The 12,326-nt window shown below is 42.1% G+C and overlaps 1 protein-coding gene across 2 annotated transcripts in view; it reads left to right on the top strand.

Moving 5' to 3' along the window:
• Nucleotides 1-3,533: 3,533 nt before the first annotated feature.
• cd2ap (CD2-associated protein) overlaps nucleotides 3,534-12,326 on the top strand; it is an 83,446-nt gene continuing 74,653 nt past the window's right edge. Inside the window, exon 1 of one of the 2 annotated variants that reach the window (XM_029631475.2) lies at nucleotides 3,534-3,944. In XM_029631475.2, the coding sequence (XP_029487335.1) occupies nucleotides 3,941-3,944 (4 nt within the window). In that variant the 5' untranslated portion in view covers nucleotides 3,534-3,940. The remainder of the gene's footprint in view (nucleotides 3,945-12,326) is intronic. The other variant, XM_029631473.2, reaches the window with a different exon arrangement.

Below are 12,326 nucleotides of genomic sequence, written 5' to 3'. Positions count from 1 at the left end.
CTATTGTTGGCTATTGTATTGTCTTGTGTGATATGTTTCTAAAATAAATTGAGTATAGGCCTTTATGAATTTGTGATAAATAGGCCTACTAAAGGCAAGGGGGGCAAGGGGCAAGGTCTAAAATTAGTGTGACATTTGCCTCACTTGGCACCAAACTCCACACTCTAGACGCCGCATTCACGTGCTAATCGGACCTAGGAAACTCTGCAATATCTGACTTTCTAACTGGTTGTAGTTTCACAGTTCTGATTTGGCAATTTAGATTATTGTTTGTAATTTTGTAAGTATACCTCTATGTCAAGGTTTGGCAACATCCAATAGTCTATACATTTTTTAAATCTAGTTTTATTCACCTTCTCAGTTTTGCACCTGAATCCTGCTTGACTCCTGATGCTTTGCACCCCCCTGACAAGACAGTAGGGTTGAATATTTTACAATTAGCTTAAATACACTGAACAAAAATATAAACACAACATGTAACAATTTCAAAGATTTTACTAGGTTACAGTTCAAATAAAGAAATCAGTCATTTGAAATAAATGCATTAATTCCACTAGCCTCTGCAAAAAAAAAAATCTATGGATTTCACATGACTAGGAATACAGATATGCATCTGTTGGTCACAGATACCTTACAAAATAAGGTAGGGGTGTGGATCAGAAAACCCGTCAGTATCTGGTGTGACCACCATTTTTCTCATGCAGCGTAACACATCTCTTTGCATAGAGTTGATCAGGCTGTTGATTGTGGCCTGTGGAATGTTGTCCCACTCCTCTTCAATGACTGTGCGAAGTTGCTGGATATTGAAGGGAATTGGAACACGCTGTCATACACGTCGATCTAGAGCATCCCAAACATGTTCAATGGGTGACATGAGTATACAGGCCATGGAAGAACCGGGACATTTTCAGCTTCTGGGAATTGTGTACAGATCCTTGTGACATGGGGCCCTGCATTATCATGCTGAAACATGAAGTCATGACGGCGGATGAATGGCAAGTCAATGGGCCTCAGGATCTCATCATGGTATCTGAATTCAAATTGCCATCGATAAAATGCAATTTTGCTCGGTGTCCGTAGCTTATGCCTGCCTGCCCATACCATAGCCCCACTACCACCATGGGGCACTCTGTTCACAACATTGACATCAGAAAACCACTCGCTGACACAACGCCATGCACACTGTCTGCCAACTTCCCGGTACAGTTGAAACCAGGATTCATCCGTGAAGAGTACACTTCTCCAGATGTGGAGGTCCTGGGCTGGCGTGGTTACACGTGGTCTCCGGTTGTGAGGCCGGTTGGACATACTGCAAAATGATGTAAAACAACGGAGGCGACTTATGGTAGAGAAATTAACATTACATTCTCTGGCAACAACTCTGGTAGACAATTCTGCAGTCAGCATGCCAATAGCATGCACCCTCAAAACTTTAGACATCTGTGGCATTGTGTTGTGTGACGAAATTGCACATTTTATGGTGGCCTTTTATTGTCCCCAGCACAAGGTGCACCTGTGTAATGTTCATGCTATTTAATCAGCTTCTTGATATGCCACACCTGTCAGGTGGATGGATTATCTTGGCAAAGGATACATGCTCACTAACAGGGATTTAAACAAATTTGTGTACAACATTTGAGAGAAATAAGCTTTTTATTCATATGGAACCTTTCTGGAATCTTTTATTTCAGCTCATGAAACATTGGACCAACACATTACATGTTGCGTTTAAACTGTATTTTTGTTCAGTATACGTACCATAGTTTTCAAAAAGGATTTCAGATTACACTCTGTGTCAATGTTAGGATTTTCAACACAAGGTGGCAGCACATCTCACCAAGTGTCAATGTTCACTGATCAGAGACATAGGCTATAGTATAAAAGCCAGCAACCAGCAAATTAAAGTCCATTGTTTTCTGACAGTGGTTGCATTAATAATATAACATATATATTCCCAGTATACAGTTTCAATATACAGTAACTGAAAATAGTTGGTACTTTGCTTGCCATTGCAGTATTACTGTAAAAGTTTAGTGTGTGTATTTATTTGACTGAATGAACCATAAAACATACCAATAAGAGATCAAAGTGACGGTACTGAATCTTCATTCTCTACTCTACTATAAACTAAATCTCTATTCCCCAGTCTGAGCCGGCCCTGGTGTCCCTCCATGTTTAGCATTTCTGTGGTTAGATTCATTTGAATAGAATTTGTGTTTACGCTGCTTTCTATAGGATGTTGATACTCTTCTCAAATGGACCCACTCAAGCGAATTTGCACTCTGTACTTCCTTTTAAAGTAGACTGCATGTAGTACAGATAGGCCAAACATGGATTTCTCTGCTAAGAGGGGACAGGGGGAGACTCACTGGGCCAACTCTTCATCGGAATTTAGGACCAGCATGTTTTCCTGAGCATATGAACTGACAAGGAGAAACCTGGGCCCTAGTCATAGCCTATCAGCAGAGGTATACAATTTATATAGTTATTATAACAATTTGCTATAGTATAGGTCCCCAACTTTTTCCTCGTCAAGTAATGTGGTCAGGAAAAAACCCAAGCCCTAATCATAATGCAGCCAATGTAACAGTATAACTTTAGACCGTCCCCTCGCCCATACCCGGGCGCGAACCAGGGACCCTCTGCACACATCAACAACAGTAACCCCCACGAACCATCGTTACCCATCGCTCCACACTTGCTCAAGGTCTCAGAGCAAGTGACGTCAGCGCGCACCACCGCTAACTAGCTAACCGTTTCACATCCGTTACACTTATAGAGGAAAACTGTGAGCTTTAGCAGTTCAAATGATATCAACAAAATAGATGTTTGAAAAGCATAAACTCTGCATGTATCAGTATATTGATAGTAGGCTGATACATCTGCTCCCCTGCACAGTATATGATGCAAAGATATTGTGCATTTAATGTGAAAATTAAATTTTGTCAGAACAGCTGGGGAGAACCCTACTGAGTTTGATGTAGAACAAACACACACTAACAATGATTCATGGCATGTAGGATGCACATACACACAGAGAGAGTCAGTTCTGCGAATTGGCCACAAAAACAACTCTTATCATAAGCCTCGCATGCCATTATCTGGTCAATTAAACAGGGGAATTATGAAATGGGACATATTGGCTTTTTGGCCAGAGCACCAAGGTGTGTACCCCCCACAACACACACCTCTCTCTTACTCAAAACGTGGTATGGGACACTACGTGGATATGTAGGTTTATCACACAGTGCCATTCACAAGCTCAAATATTTATTTATAAGAAACAAATATTATACAATAAAATATCTTAGTTACCTATTTAATACAATGAAAGCGTGGAATGACCATTATATTCGCTGGGCTCTGGTCCGGTCAGGGCTACCCCCGAATTCCCTACAATATGATCAAGATAGGCTCCATGGTCCCATGTCGCCCCCATTGACCGATTGTCGTCTGATGATGCAAATGTCAAAACGAATGTTCACCAGGAAACTAATGGCCACCGTTGACGCTCAACACTGATTCAAGAGATGGACTTCTTTGATCCCCAAACCATTACACTGTTCATGCTCTCGGCTAATGAACGAATGGCAGTCCAACTTCCTCTCGCGGGACTCTCCTTTCTAAATATCGCGGAGTTTCCTTCTGTTTTGTATGTGTTTGGCAGGCGTAGTTTCGGGCAAGTCTAAGAAAGGTGGAGACTTTCGGGATAACTTCCTGTACAGTAATCTTGATATCATTAGCTACAAAGATAGGTTTGGTTGGCTATTCAAGCAAAGACGAATGGCTTAAGTAACGGTGTGCTAAACTTGATTATCGGTATTGAATTAAATACACATACAGTAGCTAGCATTCAAGCTGCTATATAACTCAAGCAACCGGATAGCAGATTCCAAACATCTCATATAGCGAGACGGTCCTGGCCACATTGAAGGACAGTATGGGTGAGTATTTTCGTTGTGTGGTTTTTGTTTATCGTTATGCTTATCCGATGTTCCCCGCTTCAAATTGCCTTGTTTTAACCAATAAGAGGGATACATTGACATCATCAATCGTGACTGGATTTGGAGTAAAGTTATGCTCCTTGTGAGATGGATCAATCCACAAACGTTAAGTTAGCTAGCTAGTTACAATAAGTTAGCTACCATCAAGACGTGATAATGTCAGCTAGCTAGCTAAATCCATAGCTTCCATGCTGTCATTAGCTGCATCTTGCCAGCAAGTTAACTCAATTATCTAACTACATAGCTGGCGCTAAACAGGCAATTCAATGGCCATGTTTTTGCGCCAGGAGTAATGGCTGCTGTATGCATGTACAGTGGTTAGCTAGCACAAACTAATAATTTCACTGTTTTAATAGCTCCAGTGGAAAAGCAAATGGGATGCCATCTTCTCCACCCTCGCCTTTGTACTTGTTTGTTTACTTAGCTACAAGGGTTGTGCTTTTAGACTAAAGCAACGTTGGCTAAGAAGCAACATTTCCCTCCTGCTTGTTATTTTTGTACAGCATTCCAAGCTAGGTTTGCCATTGGATCGCTTTCTTGCAAATATTGTGTCAAATAGGTTTTCCTTGACTTTCGACAGTCTGTTCCACACCCAAAGTATGGAGGAGATGATCTTGACACATTGAAAATGCGAATCTGCATTTCATGAAGCCAGTTAGCTGAAAGCATAATGTTGGATGTGTAACATTCAGAGTGAAGTTGTTCAACACTTCGCTATGTTGTGGAACTGGTTCAGGTTAAGACTTATTTTTAAACATACTGTTCACACGACAAGATGGTGTCTTCTGTTTATTACTGTGGTGTATTTTCTTCTAGAGTTCAGTAACTAACTTGCTTTGCAGTAGCTGATCTGTTTAAACATGTCAGAGACAGTTGTGAGCCCCTCACATTCTCTCTATGTGGCAATGCTCTCAAACTTTCCATCTCATACTTTGCACATCTGCAGTGTGGTTTGTCTTAAAGGGTAGTTAGCATAAACATAACATATGGATTTTCATCACAATCCGTATCAAAGTCCCAATGTAAAGTTACACCTCAATTATTTTTTCGAGTTATTACATAAAACTGATCAGAATACCAAAGAATGCTGACGTCATGCCTGAAATAACATGTGCAGGGTGTGACGCAATATGGAGGACCTTGCAAGCCAGCCTATTCCCCACAATGTCAACTCCAACAGAAATAACGTAAAATGTATAACTTTAAATTAAACCAAATCGTAGGTACTCATGACTATTGGTTTCAGTACAATGTTCTGCCAACTTACAAGCAAATACTTTATGAATTTATATTTACAAATCAGCTTGCATGGTTGCTAGCCTGCTAACGTTAGCCCTACTATCCTGTTAACGTTACATTATCACTGAGTGAGTTAACTAATTGCTATTAACACCAAGCTTACAGCTACATTAAAGTAAACCAACATTTTGGAAATGCATAACGCCATCTAACACATTTTCAAATAATGTGTCCGATAAATTTGTTCATATGGCTGAAGGTTAAAAACAGACAATATCTTGTTTCTACAGTGTGTTTTAGTTTGAAATAATTTATTTTCCGCTTTTATCAAATGTGTACATCACCCATTAACACCAACCATTCACTATAAAACCTTTATCAACCGAAAAAGCTTAGAACAATACCCCAAATTATGGGGAAAAAATAAGTATGCCTAAAACATTTATTTAAAATAACAAAAAAATAAGAACAAATAAGAGTAGGCTACATGACAATGCAGTGCCATAAAAACAAATTCAGAACAAATCGTCCAAGAATATGCTGAATGTTCTGGATGTTCTTATAAGGATTTTGGAGTTATTGAAATTGAAGAATTGTCCAAGTAGGCTAGGTGCAAAGATTTCTCAGATAAATTTAGGAGAATTCCCAACTGCAACTTGAAAGTGTAGGCAACGCTCTTCAGGTAAGACTCCAGCTGTTTAGTTGTGGTGTACTTCTGAACCAGTGACTTCAGATCCTTCTTCCGGCGCCGACAGAGATGGCTGCTTCGCTTCGCGTTCCTAGGAAACTATGCAGTATTTTGTTTCTTTTACGTGTTATTTCTTACATTGGTACCAGGTAATCTTAGGTTTCATTACATACAGTCGGGAAGAACTACTGAACATAAGAGCAACGTCAACTCACCATCAGTACGACCAGGAATATGACTTTCCCGAAGCGAATCCTATGTTCTGCCTTCCACCCAGGACAACGGAATGGATCCCAGCCTGCGACCCAAAACAACAACATCGTAAAAGAGGCAAACGAAGCGGTCTTCTGATCAGGCTCCGGAGACGGGCACATTGCGCACCACTCCCTAGCATAGTACTCGCCAATGTCCAGACTCTTGACAACAAGGTTGATGAAATCCGAGCAAGGGTAGCATTCCAGAGAGACATCAGGGACTGTAACATTCTTTGCTTCACGGAAACATGGCTCACTCGAGAGACGCTAACGGAATCGGTGCAGCCAGCTGGTTTCTTCACGCATCGTGCCGACAGAAACAAACATCTTTCTGGTAAGAAGAGGGGCGGGGGCGTATGCCTTATGATTAACGAGACCTGGTGTGATCACAACAACATACAGGAACTCAAGTCCTTCTGTTCACCTGACTTAGAATGCCTCACAATCAAATGTCGACCGCATTATCTACCAAGGGAATTCTCTTCAATTTATAATCACAGCCGTATATATTGCCCCCCCAAACAGACACATCGATGGCCCTGAACCAACTTTATTTCACTCTTTTCAAACTGGAAACCACATATCCTGAGGCTGCATTCATTGTAGCTGGGGATTTTAACAAGGCTAATCTGAAAACAAGACTCCCTAAATTGTATCAGCATATCGATTGCGCAACCAGGGCTGGTAAAACCTTGGATCATTGCTATTCTAACTTCGAGACACATATAAGGCCCTCCCCCGCCCTCCTTTTGGAAAAGCTGACAACGACTCCATTTTGTTGCTCCCTGCCTACAGACAGAAACTACAACAAGAAGCTCCCGCGCTCAGGTCTGTTCAACGCTGGTCCGACCAATCTGATTCCACGCTTCAAGACTGCTTTGGTCACGTGGACTGGGATATGTTCCGCATTGCTTCCAACAACAACATTGACGAATACGCTGATTCGGTGAGTGAGTTCATTAGAAAGTGCATTGACAATGTCGTTCCCATAGCAACGATTAAAACATTCCCAAACCAGAAACTGTGGATTGATGGCAGCATTCGCGTGAAACTGAAAGAGCGAACCACTGCTTTTAACCAGGGAAAGGTGACCGAATACAAACAGTGTAGCTATTCACTCCGCAAGGCAATCAAACATGCTAAGTGTCAGTATAGAGACAGTAGAGTCACAATTTAACGGCTCTGACACGAGGTATGTGGCAGGGTCGACAGTCAATCACGGATTTCAAAAAGAAAACCAGCCCAGTCACGGACCAGGATGTCTTGCTCCCAGGCAGACTAAATAACTTTTTTGCCAGCTTTGAGGACAATACAGTGCCACTGACACGGCCCACAACCAAAACCTGCGGACTCTCCTTCACTGCAGCTGACGCGAGTAAAACATTTAAACGTGCTAACCTTCGCAAGGCTGCAGGCCCAGACGGCATCCCCAGCTGCGTCCTCCGAGCATGCGCAGACCAGCTGGCTGGTGTGTTTACGGACATACTGTATTCAATCAATCCTTATCCCAGTCTGCTGTTCCCACATGCTTCAAGAGGCCCACCATTGTCCCTGTTCCCAAGAAAGCTAAGGTAACTGAGGTAAACGACTACCGCCCCGTAGCACTACCGCCCCGACTAGTCAAGGACCATATCACCTCCACCCTACCTGACACCCTAGACCCACTCCAATTTGCTTACCGCCCAAATAGGTACAAAGACGATGCAGTCTCAACCACACTGCACACTGCCCTAACCCATCTGTACAAGAGGAATACCTATGTGAGAATGCTGTTAAACGAGATGGCCTACAGGGAGGAGGTTGAGGGCCCTCGGAGTGTGGTGTCAGGAAAATAACCTCACTCAACGTCAACAAAACATAGGAGATGATTGTGGACTTCAGGAAACAGCAGAGGGAGCACCCCCCTATCCACATCGATGGGACAGTAGTGGAGAGGGTAGTAAGTTTTAAGTTCCTCGGCGTACACATCACGGACAAACTGAATTGGTCCACCCACACAGACAGCGTCATGAAGAAGGCGCAGCAGAGCCTCTTCAACCTCAGGAGGCTGAAGAAATTTGCCTTGTCACCAAAAGCACTCACAAACTTCTACAGATGCACAATCGAGAGCATCCTGTCAGGCTGTCACACTGACTCAACTCCAGCCACTTTAATAATGTGAATTGATGGAAATTGATGTAAAGATATATCACTAGCCACTTTAAACAATGCTACTTAATATAATTTTACATACCCTACATTACTCATCTCATATGTATATGTATATAGTGTACTCTATCATCTACTTCATCTTTATTCATCAGGGCTCTGTTCTAGGCCCTCTCCTATTCTCGCTATACACCAAGTCACTTGGCTCTGTCATAACCTCACATGGTCTCTCCTATCATTGCTATGCAGACGACACACAATTAATCTTCTCCTTTCCCCCTTCTGATGACCAGGTGGCAAATCGCATCTCTGCATGTCTGGCAGACATATCAGTGTGGATGACGGATCACCACCTCAAGCTGAACCTCGGCAAGACGGAGCTGCTCTTCCTCCCGGGGAAGGACTGCCCATTCCATGATCTCGCCATCACGGTTGACAACTCCATTGTGTCCTCCTCCCAGAGCGCTAAGAACCTTGGCGTGATCCTGGACAACACCCTGTCGTTCTCAACTAACATCAAGGCGGTGGCCCGTTCTTGTAGGTTCATGCTCTACAACATCCGCAGAGTACGACCCTGCCTCACACAGGAAGCAGCGCAGGTCCTAATCCAGGCACTTGTCATCTCCCGTCTGGATTACTGCAACTCGCTGTTGGCTGGGCTCCCTGCCTGTGCCATTAAACCCCTACAACTCATCCAGAACGCCGCAGCCCGTCTGGTGTTCAACCTTCCCAAGTTCTCTCACGTCACCCCGCTCCTCCGCTCTCTCCACTGGCTTCCAGTTGAAGCTCGCATCCGCTACAAGACCATGGTGCTTGCCTACGGAGCTGTGAGGGGAACGGCACCTCAGTACCTCCAGGCTCTGATCAGGCCCTACACCCAAACAAGGGCACTGCGTTCATCCACCTCTGGCCTGCTCGCCTCCCTACCACTGAGGAAGTACAGTTCCCGCGCAGCCCAGTCAAAACTGTTCGCTGCTCTGGCCCCCCAATGGTGGAACAAACTCCCTCACGACGCCAGGACAGCGGAGTCAATCACCACCTTCCGGAGACACCTGAAACCCCACCTCTTTCAGGAATACCTAGGATAGGATAAAGTAATCCTTCTCACCCCCCCCCTTAAAAGATTTAGATGCACTATTGTAAAGTGGCTGTTCCACTGGATGTCTTAAGGTGAACGCACCAATTTGTAAGTCGCTCTGGATAAGAGCGTCTGCTAAATGACTTAAATGTTAAATGTTATGTTTATGTAATACATGGATCACTAGCCACTTTAAACTATGCCACTTTGTTTACATACTCTACATTACTCATCACATCTGTATATACTGTACTCGATATCATCTACTGCATCTTGCTTATGCCGTTCTGTACCATCACTCATTCATATACAGTTTTTTTGCACGCCTAATTTTTCAGTTTTTGATTTGTTAAAGTTTGAAATATCCAATAAATGTCGTTCCACTTCATGATTGTGTCCCACTTGTTGTTGATTCTTCACAAAAAAATACAGTTTTATATCTTTATGTTTGAAGCCTGAAATGTGGCAAAAGGTCGCAAAGTTCAAGGGGGCCGAATACTTTCGCAAGGCACTGTATCTTTATGTACATATTCTTTATCCCTTTACACTTGTGTGTGTATAAGGTAGTAGTTTTGGAATTGTTAGGTTAGATTACTCGTTGGTTATTATTGCTTTGTCGGAACTAGAAGCACAAGCATTTTGCTACACACGCATTAACATCTGCTAACCATGTGTATGTGACAAATCAATTTGATTTGATTTATTATTATTTTTTAATTCTGTTGCTTGCGGTGGAAAGTTGCTGCTCCATTCTCATTTCACTTCTGATGCTGTCGTTGCAATGCCTCGATGAACTTTCAAATGGTGGGGTGAGATAGCGCCAAGTAAATGTTATGCCAGTCCTCCTCGCCGTTGTTGGTCTTCGCCAAGTCTTGCAGCCAGCATCATAGCAGTTCTATAATTCTGAAAATATAAAATAGAGAAGCAGATTATCAACCGTGTTATTGGCCTTGGGCATGCTGTCATTAAGAATAATAAAGCCATTGTTATGGTAAACAAGACATACCTTTTGGTAACATTGGCTTTCTTCCAAATTCGGGTTCCATTACTTGTCAGGGATGTCACTGGGACCTTGGATAAGTGAGTGCCACTGGAAATTTGGTGGACTATAATTTCCTCTTCATGTTGTAAGCCTACACTCAGTGTATCCACTCTTTGCTGGCTGAATACTGACTTGTGTCATTGGTGACCTGGTAGCTTTTCATTGGCCTATGCTATTGATTGTGTTTAAGACATAGGTCTTTAGTTTTATCTTGTAATTTGTGGTATTAAAAAATGCGAATGTAATTTTACATGAATGAAGACATTATGTAGAATTGCAGGAAATTATTTTAGAAAACGTAAACATTTTTCAGACCCGCAAATAGGATCTCTGTCAGCCCATGGTCTTCAGGGATGATTTTGTGATGTCTTATATTAAATGGACTTATTAGACTGTTAAAATGTTGGAGGATATATAAACATTGGATTTCAGTAGCTCTAATTTCATAATTTTCGTTCGTAGGCCTACCCATGTCTCTCCTCACTCCTGCTCACTGATGTCAGTACCAAAGCTGATAATTGTGACTTGATTAAATTGTAATGATGTGAATAATAATAATGAATGGTGAGAGCCCAGTAGAGCCCTTTAATCATAGGCTATTGCTATGCATTATTTTAATCAAAAGAATCAAACGTTGTTTCACGTTCTTTAATAAAAGACTCATAAACAGAAACTGCCAGTAAGCTATACAGCTGGCTTCAGTTTCTCCGCCAAATAGGCCTACAAGGAAACTTGACGACGTTGAGTGCGCAAGGGGGGTCTGTACGCTGCGTAGTACCTTCCACAAAACAATTTGCTCTACAAAGACACACGTGGAACACAACAACAAAAAATCCAGCAAATATAAAGTAGAGAGAGTGGAGACCCATTTGATGGCAGAGTTTAGCTACCAAAATGAAAGAAGAGCAGAGGAGAGGCATTCGGAGGGAGAGTCTGCTAGCTCATCCAATAGCAATATAGTGAAGTAAATCCACATTGAATTTACACTCGTGTTGTACTGGTAGATCGGTAGGAAATATAGGTTGCAGGGTTCACATTCACGCTTGGCACAGCACCTGGTTTTGAGCACCTTGTACAGTAGACGTGCTCACGGTTCCCATACTCCAATATGCCCACTTCAACCAGACAAACCATTCCAATTTCAAAGCTTGCTTATCGTTTTTGGGCCACAAATGAGTCGTCCTTGTGGGTATTACCTCACTAGCTACAAATGACAAACTACTACAACTCACTCGTTCGACTACCAAACGTAGGAACATTTTTGCAGTTTTTTGCACAAATGTAAAGGGTTTCTGCTTCGTGGATGTACAGTTGAAGTCAGAAGTTTACATACGCTTAGGTTGGAGTCATTAAAACTGTTTTTTCAACCATTCCACAAATTTATTGTTAACAAACTATAGTTTTGGCAAGTTGGTTAGGACATCTACTTTGTGCATGACACAAGTAATTTTTCCAACAATTGTTTACAGACAGATTATTTAACTTATAATTTACTGTATTACAATTCCAGTGGGTCAGAAGTTCAAGTCAAATCAAATTTGTCACATACACATGGTTAGCATGTTAATGCGAGTGTAGCGAAATGCTTGTGCTTCTAGTTCCGACAATGCAGTAATAACCAACGAGTGATCTAACCTAACAATTCCAAAATTACTACCTTATACACACAAGTGTAAAGGGATAAAGAATATGTACATAAATATATATGAATGAGTGATGGTACAGAACGGCATAGGCAAGATGCAGTAAATGGTATCGAGTACAGTACATACCCTACATTACTCATCTCATATGTGTGTAAACAAAGTGGCATAGTTTAAAGTGGCTAGTGATACATGTATTACATAAAGATGCAGTAGATGATATAGAGTAC

This window comes from Oncorhynchus nerka, linkage group LG24 (assembly GCF_034236695.1).
Source record: "Oncorhynchus nerka isolate Pitt River linkage group LG24, Oner_Uvic_2.0, whole genome shotgun sequence".
In the NCBI taxonomy this organism is placed as follows: Eukaryota; Metazoa; Chordata; class Actinopteri; order Salmoniformes; family Salmonidae; genus Oncorhynchus; species Oncorhynchus nerka.
This window is presented reverse-complemented; position numbering and strand designations above follow the sequence as displayed.